This window comes from Marmota monax, unplaced genomic scaffold (genome assembly GCF_021218885.2).
Source record: "Marmota monax isolate L192 unplaced genomic scaffold, Marmota_monax_Labrador192_F-V1.1 WCK01_AAM20220418_F8-fsc00004, whole genome shotgun sequence".
NCBI lineage: Eukaryota > Metazoa > Chordata > Mammalia > Rodentia > Sciuridae > Marmota > Marmota monax.
This window is the reverse complement of record NW_026692881.1, coordinates 17044465-17055948: the sequence shown is the minus strand read 5'-3', so window position 1 is coordinate 17055948 and position 11484 is coordinate 17044465. Positions and strand designations below refer to the sequence as shown.

The 11484-nt window shown below is 50.7% G+C and overlaps 1 protein-coding gene and 1 non-coding gene across 8 annotated transcripts in view; both read right to left on the bottom strand.

Annotated features, from left to right (window-relative positions):
• Nucleotides 1–1708: 1708 nt before the first annotated feature.
• The window catches only part of Pax2 (paired box 2), a 90515-nt gene continuing 80739 nt past the window's right edge, over nucleotides 1709–11484 (bottom strand). For 3 of the 7 annotated variants that reach the window (XM_046450164.2, XM_046450166.2, XM_046450167.2), the window contains 3 exons: nucleotides 6835–6936; nucleotides 4596–4682; nucleotides 1709–4122 (listed from right to left, as the gene is read on the bottom strand). In XM_046450164.2, coding sequence (XP_046306120.1) covers nucleotides 4001–4122; nucleotides 4596–4682; nucleotides 6835–6936 — 311 coding nt within the window. In that variant the 3' untranslated portion in view covers nucleotides 1709–4000. Of the gene's footprint in view, nucleotides 4142–4595; nucleotides 4683–6834; nucleotides 6937–11484 lie in introns of all 7 variants that reach the window. The other 4 variants (XM_046450165.2, XM_046450169.2, XM_046450170.2 and 1 more) reach the window with 3 other exon arrangements.
• Nucleotides 8966–9038, bottom strand: Trnaa-ugc (transfer RNA alanine (anticodon UGC)). Its single transcript has one exon. It is a non-coding gene; the product is annotated as a tRNA-Ala (tRNA).

Here is an 11484-nt window from a genome sequence, read left to right as displayed (position 1 = left end):
ATTTTGTGAGCTGAGTTCTGAGGAGGTTCTCCAAAGTGGAGTGCATACCTTTCAGGGATGCAAGATAATCCAACTGGGTGTGAGAAAAATGTATTAGAACCTCTATTTCTTTTTAAAAATATTTATTTATGTATCTTTAGTTTTAGGTGGATACATTAGATTTATGTGGTGCCAAGGATCGAACCCAGTGCTTCATGCATGCTAGGTGAGCACTCTACCACTGAGCCACCACCCCAGCCCCTAGAACCTCTATTTCTATTTTATTCTTTTTCTATTTTTATGTTTTACAAAATTCCTAATGTGTTAGTCTAGTACATTTATGGAATGTGTGAATGAGTAAATATATATTGGAAAGAGATGAACAGAATTCTATTGCAGATATAAGACCCCTCTTTGGTAAAGAGGGTGGAAGATGGGGCTGCCATTTGCTGAGGGAGAATAAAGAGGAGTCACAAATGAGGAGGGAGAAGGAAGAGGTTGAGTTTCTGCTAATTTGTTCTGCATAACCCTGAGGTGACATGGGTAAGTTTGGGCAAAACAAGGCTTCTGCATCTTGGTGGGAGGAGGCATCTGGGGGTCACTGCCCCAGGCAAGGGGAAGGTCACTCCTGAACCTGTCCAGCAGAGGCCCAGCTTACAGCCCTTTAACCTGGCAGCTCAGAGTTTCAAGAATGTTTCAAGTGGAAGGAGACTGAGAGGGAAACTGCTGGGGAGATTTCTTGGGGTGGAGAAGGAAAGTCTCCCAGTGTGGAGAGCAGGTGAAAGCTGGGGCCTCTGTGTTGGCAAGAATGGGGGAGGATAGATCTGAGAGGTTGCTGAAGGGCCTCTAAGAAATCTTTGTTGCAGCAGGACAATCTTGGACAATCGTGACATCCTTTTCCCAAACAGGAATAGACACAAGGACAGACATACAGATCCTTCACTGTCATCTGGCACAAGAACAAGGTGTCTAAAAAGACAGTCTCCTCCTACCACAACCCCAGATCCACCCCAGGGACGAATAGGTCCACAGAGACAAACAAAAATCTATTCACATGCAGGAAGACATCCACCCATCACCTACCACCACCCTCCCACCCGACACAGGCGTCTGTACTTGCTCCCAGACCTCAACACAGGGCCACCACTCCCAGCGGTTGCTTGCCAGGGCCTGAGACTCAGCAAGACACTGGGGTCGCGCGAGGTCCGTTAGCAGGCTCCTGGGTTCTCCGCCCGGCTGGCGCTCTCCTGGTGTAGAAGTGAATGCAGAGAGAAGCAGGAGAACCGGGTCTCCGCGGTCTCCACGGTCTCCACGCAGACTACCAGGATAGAATTGCGGCTGCGCGGCAGCAATTGCGCCGGCTGAGGAGCGGAGGGAGGAGACACACAGCACCCAAGACTACCCCCGCCCACGTTTTGAGGGCCTCAGATGTAGCTTGCGGAGATCCTGCACCCTAGTTCCGGATGCGGGGACAGATGCACAACTTCCAAGTTGTCTCTGAAGTTTCGGAAACACTCCTTGACCTGAGGGCCTGGGTGGGTGGAGGAGTGCAGATGCTGAGGGGCAGGCTTGTCTTGGCCGGCCTGCTCTCAGCTGTCGCCTAGAGGAGCCAATAGTTTGGTTGGAGTCACAGTTAGAGAGGAGTTGCGGGGATCATTGAGAGGATTATTGGGGATCAACCTGTGCGAGGGGAGGCTGGTCCCAGAGACAGGGAGAGACAAACCTGGAGCCATGGGGAATGACATACAAAATTTTATTATTATTATTATTATTATTATTAATTTATTTCTCATGTGCACAAAAAAAGAGAGAAAAGAAAGAAAGAAAAAGAAAAAAGAAAGTAAAGGGGAAAAAAAAGAAAAAAAAAAAAGAATCAAAAAGAACCGACGCATTGAAAGTGGCCAAGGAGACCAGAACTTCGGGGGACCTTTCAAAGATTAAGCCTGGTCCTAAGTCCCGGGAGCTTCTGCCCGGCCAGCCTCACAAGGACTGGGATGGGCTGGACCTCGGAGTTGGGACCTGGGCGCCCTCACCGTCCTTCTCGGGCCACAGGAGCCTGGCTGGGCGCCGGCAATTCCCTTAAATTATTTTCTTTTCTCGCTTTCCCTTTCAAATAGAAAGGCTCGAAGGGGAGAGAGATCTGGGCGAGGACTCCAAGCCTTTTCGGATTTGTTCAAGGATTTTTATTTATTTATTTATTTTCACTTTTATTGACTTTTGTTTCTGTTATTTCGAGTTGTCACGATCCACGGGTGAGGAGACATGCAGGGCGCAACGCCGCTACTGAGAGAGCACTACAGGGCGGGGCGGGGCGGCTCAGTCCGGCCCGGCCCAGCCGCAAGGGGCCAGCGGGGGGACTGGGGCTGCCACCTCTGATCTAGCCTGCGAGGGCAGGACGGCCGGGGCTGGGCTGGGGAGAGAGTCCAGGGAGGGGCAGAGACGGAGACAAGCGAGGCAAGGACGGACAGAGACAGAGACAAGGGGAGAAAAGCAGAGAGAGGAAGGTGGTGAAGAGACGGGAGAGATGCACTGGGGTTGAAAGCGAAAACACGGAATTACAGAGAAATAGCCAACAAAACAGGCGAGAGGAGTCCACGGGACCATGTTCGTCATTTTGCATAGAGATTTCTTTTCTTTCGTAATTTTTTTGTAACATAAAAATGCCCCCCTTCCCGGACGTGCTGTGCTTTAGTGGGCGTGTAGCTGTGTCCCCCCTCCCCCCAGCGAGCGGCGACTCTCACAGCACAGACAGCGGGGCGTATCTACAGGCAGGGCGGGCGACAGGAACTCTACGGGGCGGGACGGAGGGGGAGGGGTTATATACACCGGGGTTCGCCTTCACGCGACACACACCATCTTTCTACAAAGCAGCAGCCTGTTGGTATTTTTGTTTTGTTCCTTTTTGCAAAGATCATATTAAATAATTGTAGACTTTTGCGGTTCTGTTCAGTTCTTGTGGGAAAGGAGGCTAGGGGCGGGGTGGGGAGTAGGCAGCCCCCACTTGCACTCCGCGGCAGCTCGGACTTCAGCTCAGAACCGGCTCCTGCCGCCGGCAGATTGGGAGTCTGTGTCGGGGTCGGGGGGGGGGGCACCAAGAGACTGCTCGGGAAGACCAGTGCCCGCTGCCGATGGAAACTGGTCCCGCGGCGGGTCGGGGAGAGCGTCCCACGGGGCGGCAAGTTAGGGACCAGGGACCTCAGGGCGTTGAGGGATGGGCAAAGGAACCTCAGGAGGGGAAATTGGGAGGATGTGAGATGGAAGTGACGCTGAGGTAGGGGCAAGGCGGGGCCGAGTCGAGTCACGTAGCAGGAGGTGCCTGGGCCCTGGGGAACTAGGCAGTCCAGGTAGAGGAAGCGCATCCTAGAGTCGGGCTTGGTTGGCGCAGGCCGCTGGGGCTGCATGCCTTGGATCCCAGTCTTGGAAGACTTGACGCCCCCAAGCGCCATTCCTAGAGCCCCCTCACGCCCCCTTTTCCACCTTCTAGGGCTAAGCACACCCAGAAAGCAGGGGGCAGTCCGGCTGGCTCAGGGGGTAAGGAATTTTCTCCCAGGGTTCGGCAGGCGGTTTTTCCTTCTTTTGCAGAAAATCCGTTTTGTTCATTATTTCTTTTGCCCAGCCCCTCCAGCCAAGCCTCCCGGCGACCAAGCGTCTGAGACAGGCTGCTCCGGGGCTGGGCCGCGCTGCAGTCCGCGCTGATTGTGTGTCACAGAAATTTATCCGGCGTGTGCGGCGGCGGGCCGGGCCAGAACCTGCGGGATGGCAGGCCGGCTCTGAGACCGCTGGGCGAAACCCAAGCGAGCTGGGCCCGACCCTCCTCAAGGCGCCGCACAGTCCAGGCAGGCGGGGAGGGGCGGCGGGCGGGGTTGGGGGCGGAGGACCCGGGCCTGAGGGTCCCGCCCGCGGCTCCACTCGTCCTGTCCGGTCTTCGACGTGAAGGGCTGAGGGGATCTTGGGGTGGGGTTGGAATGGTAGCCGAGAGGCATCGCGTCGCGACGGTCCTCCCTCCCTCCAGGGTGGGTGGTCAGACCGGGACGATGTGGAGGCCGAAGCTGTCGGCCTGAAGCTTGATGTGGTCCCCGCGGTAACTAGTGGCGGTCATAGGCAGCGGCAGCAGCGGCAGGGGCGGAGCCCCGGGGGGCGGCACTATAATAATAAGGGGAACCTGGAAGTTAACACAGGAGAAGAATGGGCTGGGTGAGAGGACAAACAGGAGAACAAAAAAGGAAAGAAAAGCAAAGCAAAGATTTCCCCGAGCTGGGGTCCAGCGGGATCAGGGCTGGGAGACCACGGCTGGCCTGCAAGGCCATGAGGAAAGCTGCGTTCACCGGTCGGGAGAGGTGACGCCAGGCTGCGGACCCTCTAGGGAGAGTGACGTTGGCGCATAGCCTTCTAGTGACCCGGGAGGGAGGGGGAGGAAGGGAAGATGCAGGAGGCGCTGGCGTCCTTGAGGGATCCCAGGGACTTAGTGTTGCACTAACGAGCCTGTCCCCTTGGCAACCCAGCACCCGGAGGTTGGGTTGCCGGGAGTGGGACCCGAGTCCCGAAGCGGCACTGCCGAGCTGGCGGGCGGGCAGGCGGACGCTCAGAGCCGCCGGCCAGCCAGGTGACGTACTCACTTAGTAAGGCAGGGTTGCTGAATCTCCAAGCCTCGTTGTAGGCGGTGTATTGGGGGTGGCTGTACGGGTTGCCGGAGAACTCGCTCCCTGCGGGAGGTCGGGGGAGTGGGGGTCAGACTCGCGCACGCCGGGGTGGATCCCCGACGAGCCCTGCAGGTGTTTTTGCCCTTCCCCCCAGTTCTGGGCCGCAGGCGTGGCAGGCAAGGCAATGGCTGGTGCAGGCCGGTCGGAGGCGGGACAGTCCACTGGGTCCGCGTGGGGCTAGGGGAGGCGGGAAGTACCCATACTCCCCAGCCCAGGCGCTTCGGGACATCCAGGAAAGGCTTGTTCTGGCCTCGGGAGAGCCCATGCGACTAACTTGGGGGTCAAGCGCTTTTCAAGTGGACACTCCGGTTCTAGGAGCCATAGTCCCAGAGGTTAGAAAAGTACAGGAGAGTGGTGAAGAAAGGCCACTGGGACATTTTGTCCCAGCAAGTCCTAAGAAAGGCATCTCAGCATGTGCCAATGCAAGGTGGTGTGTGTGAGTGTGCGTGTGTTCGCGCGTGCGCTTGCTTCCTTTGCCTATAGAGGTTCTATACATGGGCCAAGCGGCAGGGGAAGGACGCTGTAGTAGCAGGTGGGCTGCCCACTGGTCCAAGAGCAGTGAGCGTAGGTCCCCATGGGCTGGGAGCCATCGGAAGCTTCCTCCCTCCCTCCAGGGAAGAAAGGCCAGGCCTCCGGGTTTCCCCCTAGCCCTTTCTCCTGTGTGATGACCCCAGACTGTTTACAGTGATCCCTAACCGCGGGTTAAGTAGAGGAGAAGGGGCCCCTCTCTGAGAGGGAGCTGGGGTGGGGGTGGGGGATGCAGCCACTGGAAAGCCTGTTTATTGACGAGGAGGGAAAGCATGCGTGCAGCAGGATAATGAGCTTCTGAGCTCAACTGTGACCAAGAGGAACTGAGCTATCTCCTTCCCCATCGCTAATGAAACAAGTGTAATTTCCTCATCAGCACTAGATTCTGTTTAACGACTCCCCCCTTGCCACCATGAGCTCTCTGCGGCTCCCCTCATCCCCACCTCCCTGCAGATTCCCCACCCCCATCTCCCCACTCTTTCTTCACCCCACCTCTCTAAGACCTCCTCCATCCTCCACCTGCTCTTTGCTAGCACCTTGCCCCCCCAAATTTTCTTTTCCCCAGCAATATTTCTACTTTCCAAAATCTGGGCAGGAATACCTTCACCCACACTCCTACTCCTGTCTATTCTGTAGCACTCTGCAGCAACAATCTCCCTTTGCCTTATCCCCACCCTAAGCTCTGCTTACCCAGGGCTACCCCTGAACTGCTGAGGTCAATCACCCTCTTCTATCCTCTCCCTCTCCCCCTACCAGCAAGAGTTGAACTTCAGGGATAGGGCACACAAGAGAGTTGCTAGAGGCAGTCGATTACAGGCCTGGGTAAGGATTTCTCTCTTTTAAGAGTTTTTTTTTTGGTGTTTCTGCAGATAGGAACGTCTACTCTCTTTGGCTACAAGCCCTGCTCCCAACCTGGGGTGAGGGGTCTGAACAGCACGACCTCCAGCTGTAGTCTTAGGCCCTAAATACAGCCTTTGCCTCCCTGATCCACATAGCTGAACCTGATGCCTCTCAGGCAAGGGGTGGATCAGCCCTGGAACAATGAGGGCCTGGGTTCTAGAAGAGATGTGGTGGTGTCTAGCTTGCCTCTCCAAAGCCAAAGTCATTTGTTCCTGTCCTCTGTCCCTCGTAGGGACTATATCCCTCCTTCCTCTGGTTTGGGTTGGTTCTCCTCACTGGTCTTCCCCTGTGGCTTGGTGTAGACCAGAGTGGCTTTGTCTGAATGACTGACATGCCCCTGGAAATGGTTCTTGGCTCCAAGTTTCCATGGAAACCAGGACAGGCTCTTCCAAGCAGTGTCAGCTGGCTGGGGCACTGAGGGTAAAGCTGAGACTGAATGCTCCTGGGGCACAGGCTCAGATGGGTGGGTGCTGAGGAGGGGCCATGACATAAAGTGGGGTGCACAAAAGGGGGAATTTTTGTAAGCTTCCTCCCTGGGTTGCTCATGAGGGAGGATGAGGCGCAACTGCACCCTCTAGGGAGAGAGGGGGACAGAATAACAGTGATTTGCAGGGAGGGGATCTTGGGTCTTACCTCACCCCCAGTCTCAGACTATAGACCACTCAGCAGCTCACCCACAATTTAATTACCCCCACCTAGATTAGGCAGCTGCAGTATTGTCACCTACCAGGCACCATTCCTGCCAGGGTGGAGGTGGGGTAGCTTCCCTGGCCAGTGGGGGGCACGTGAGGGGGATAACCAGGCAGAGTGGTGCTCGCCATGTCACGACCTGGAAAAACACAAAGGGGAAGGGGTGAGGCCTGGAAGAGAGGGGCCTGCCTCTGCTTGCACCCAGGCTCTCCAAGAAGAAGAACTCCTGGAGAGGAAGGACCTCTGTGCAGACATGCACCTGAATGTGCAGGTACCGGAGTGCCTTTGAATGGGTGTGTGTATGTACAACTGGCCATGTGTACACCTCTGTCTGTGTAGCTCTTTGTGTCTTTCTCTAAGCATTTGTGTGTCTGCCTTTGCCTGTGTCTCTGTTTTCCAAACCCAGATGGAGATGGGAGGAGATGACCTGGTTTTACTCCTCCTTCTCTGCAAGATATTAAGTTGTGGTCTCTCCAGTAGCCAAATGTCTTCTATCTCCCTTCCCTAACACACCATCTTTCCTTCAGGTTTTGAGGACATCCCACCACCAACCTTACAGGGGCTGATGGACATTCCTTGTCTTCTACAAATGGGGCTGCAGGTGCTGGATCTGACAGGTATGGAGGGCCCAGGACCAGCAAGTGAGCTATTTTGCTGTTATTGTTTAAGGCAGTTAAATGAGAGAAAATTATACCAATTTGGATTAAGGGCTTTGAGTCAATAGTGCAAGTGGATCAGATCAAGTTCCAATGAGCAAAATCTGCTTCCCTACCAACTGCTGGGCTTCTTGGACTTCTTCCCTAGAGTCCTCTATAAGCTAGGGCCTGGAGAATGGGAAGCAGGACTTTCCTTTCCAGTGTCCTGGTGTGGAGGTAAAGTGAGTCAATGTTAGGGAAACATCTCTGGTCCATAGACGGTTCCCCTGGAACACGGCTGCATGGACTGGTTTCCCTTCTCCATTGCTGTGAAGGTAGCACTGCACTCGTGGCAACTTAATGTGTTCCAATCATTAATGACAATATTTGCTTCTTCCCTCCCCCATACTCCCACATGCCAGACTGCTCTATCCTCTCCTGGGGTTCATTTGTCCCCTGCAGATTCTCCTTATCCTCACCATCCAGTGCCTCATGCCTCTGTCCAGACCTTGGAAGGCAAGGCATGTACTTCTCCCAGTTCACTTTCTTTCCCTCAGTTGGGCCTTAGTTGTCATCCTTCCCATGGCTATTCTAAAGCATCTTTCTGGGGCTGGGAATGTAGTTCAGTGTAGAACATCTGCCTGGCATGTGTGAGGCATCACAGGGGAAGAAATATTAAAGCAGAGTCAAGGCATCTTTCTTTGCTACTGTCCCTTTGAAGATGACCTCACCTCCTGTGTTGCTGAGGTGTGTGTTTTCCTGCCCCTACCTTGTCACAACTGAGTGATTCATTCTTCTCTAAGAACAGAGTTATAGCTCAGGATTTTTAATTTCCAGCTTCCTACTGAACATTTTCATTAGCTGTCCCACTGTTACCTCAAATCTAACAGGCATCAAGACTGATTCATATTATCCCCAATCAGTTCTACCAACCCTTTTATTTTTTTGTAATACTAGGAATTAAACCCAAGGGTGCGCTACATCCCCAGCCCTTTTTATTTTGAGCATTGTCTTGCAATTTTCCCAGGCTGGCCTTGAACTTATTCAAATCCTTTTGAAGACCAGCAACTCTGGGGTTATTGACATAGCCTTTTTCTTGCCCTCTCTACATGAAGTCAGATACCAGGTATGGTTGATTTTCATTAGCCAAGTTTGTTACATTTGCCCATTTCCATTTCCTCTACCACTCTTAAAACTCAGCTAAGCACTTGATTTTGAGTTTGCGCTTGCCCAGTGGTTTTCCTTTGCTTGTATCCCTTGTCTCTACATTCTTATCCCTCCTAGCCACCCCACATGTGGCTTCTTGGCCAGCCCTCATGAAATGTTGCTTTCATCACACCACTTCCCCTGTAAAAGCCATCGTTGATTGGAACCTCTGCAGACTGTCAGAGCCTCCCAGGAACTCTCTCCACTCAACTCTCTCAGCTCTGACTCCAAAACAACCGTTTTAGTTGGACTGTTTTCACTGTGTGCTGTGAAACCTCTGTGCTTTTGCCATCCCCTTTTCTTCTTTTTTTTTTTTTTTTTTTTTTTTGGTGGTGCTGGGGATTGAACCCAGGGCCTTGTGCATGCAAGGCAAGCACTCTACCAACTGAGCTATATCCCCAGCCCCCACCCTTTTCTTCTTCCTCATTCATGTTTTCCCTCTTCTTCCTGCTCAAGCCTCAAAATCCCTACCATTCTACTCATCAAGGAACCATTTCTCTCCGTGGTTTACCACATCATTACATTGTATAAATGTGTCATCCCTGTTATTGCATATCCTGGTTTGTTTCTTCAAATAGATCATATGCAACCCAAGGGCAGGACCTGTCTTCTGCTCTCTCCTACATAGTTGGGAACATGGTAAATACTCAATGAATAATTGTTTTTTTAGTTCTCTGTCTTTCCATTGCACTTATAGCCAATTCCTAATAAGGTTATGATTGTTTTAAAACTGTTTCATATATATTAATCTACTACAAAGGGGTAAAGCTGGGAAAAATGTAATGTTTTTACCTTTTTTTCTTTAAAGACAATTTAAACAATTGTTTATGAATCCTTATAGGATGGTGAAAGATTTATAGGGAGAGACTCATCTGTTGTGATTCAGCTTTATCATGCCATAGAATGTTTTTCCTATATCCCTACCTAATATAACTGATATCTCACATTTCTTAAAATTCAAGAACAAATAGAGCAGAACTGACAAACAAGACATCACTTATGACTCCCAGGGAGGTAGAAGAATCTGTGTTTGCTTTTGTTTTGGATTTTCTTTTATTCACTTTGATTGTCAATTAAAAGTATATATCTCTTGACCATCTTTCAGTGAGTAGACCTGAAGTGGACAATGACAGCAACATTCACTTTGTAAAGAGATTAATAATATGGAACTTACTGGTCACAAAAAGCCTGAAATAGAAGAGAACTAGGAAAGATGTGGAGGTTTTGAAGCTAGGTAGTCATAGGAAACAAATTCCTCCTGTCCCTATGATGTGCATGTCTACAAAGCAGCCAGAAAAAGGAGTAAGGCTTCATCTTAACAAACAGAAATTTAAATGTATCTGAATTCTGGTTTTCAACTGCATGGTTCTCACAACCTGTTGCAAATGAATTGCTCAAAATCTAAGGTTTTGTCAGAAAATCTCCTCCCAAGCTTCAGGAGAGAGAAGAAAAGCTGGGTGACTTGAAAGCTGTCCCCAACTAACCCAGAGGCGTTTCTATTGCAAAGTTTATTCCTTTTTCTCTTTTGCAAAGTGGTACAGCCAGGGGCTGGGGGTATAGCTCAGTGGTAGAACACTTGCCTAGGATGGGTGAGGCTCTTGGTTCAATCCTCAGCACCACATACAAACAAATAAACAACAACAAATACATAAAATAAAGGTTAAATTCTTTTAAAAAAAAAATGTGAAAAAATTGGGCTTGGGATATAGCTCAGTTGGTAGAGTACTTGCCTTGCATGTACAAGGCCCTGGGTTCAATCTTCAGCACTGACCCCCTCCCAAAAAAAGAAAAAGTGGTACAGCTAGCTTGCTGAAAGTCACATACTAAACTATTAATTATAAGGCACATTTCCAAATTCTATTTAAAAAAACTGAATTTGGGAAGCACTAGGCAGCAGTTTTTAAAATGTGAGAGAAGAGGCCCACAATGGAAAAAGCATTCCAGCTTCCTAGCGTTTGGCATACAGCTGTGCTCCATTCTGTCACATCATTGTCACTACAAAGAGGTGTCTGTTCAGGACCCCTGAGCCAACAAAAGTGCAAGCCGCTGCATACAAAGCACTTTCAATGGCTTCATTAGTACACAGGTGACACCTGAAGAGCAGGAAAAAATTGACCAAACTCTTCCCAGAGCCATATATTCCTCTGGAACACCATTGTCAATAATGAAAAACACATATTGCAGGAAGTTTTCAAATTACTAAGATCATCATACCATTTGCCCAGCAGCAATCTCTGAGCAAGTCTCCTTTAGTGTGGGAATATAAGTGAGTAATGGAACCTGTGCAAGGAGGATCCACGGAGCACCTGGTATTGCAGTACTACAATGATGCAGTACTAGAATGATGGACAGACAGGAGCGAAGACAGACTCTAAAACTGTAGATGGGCTGGGTGCAGTGGTGCACACGGGTAATCCCAGAAACTTGAGATTGCCTCAAGGTAGGAGGATCATGAGATTGAGGCCAGCCTGGGTAACTTAGAGAGACCATGTCTCCAAATAAAAAATAAAAAGGGCTGGGGATATAGCTTGGTGGTAGAGTGCCCCTGGGTTCAATCTCCAGTACCACAAACAAACAAACAAACAAACAAAACCAAAACCCTCTATAAGACAGCACAGCCACCTCCTTTACACAAACAAACAAAAACTGAGAAACAGGAGAAAATGGCTACACTGCAGAATGGAACAGTTATAAAATATGTGCTATCCAACAGGAGACAGGAAGCAGTAAAGTATTTGCTTTGCTCACTGACAATGCCAGTAATACGAAAACATCACCAGGAATCACAAATGGATAAAAACTCACGTTACTAAGAGAGAATGGGGCTTTCATGTTGCTACTTGCTT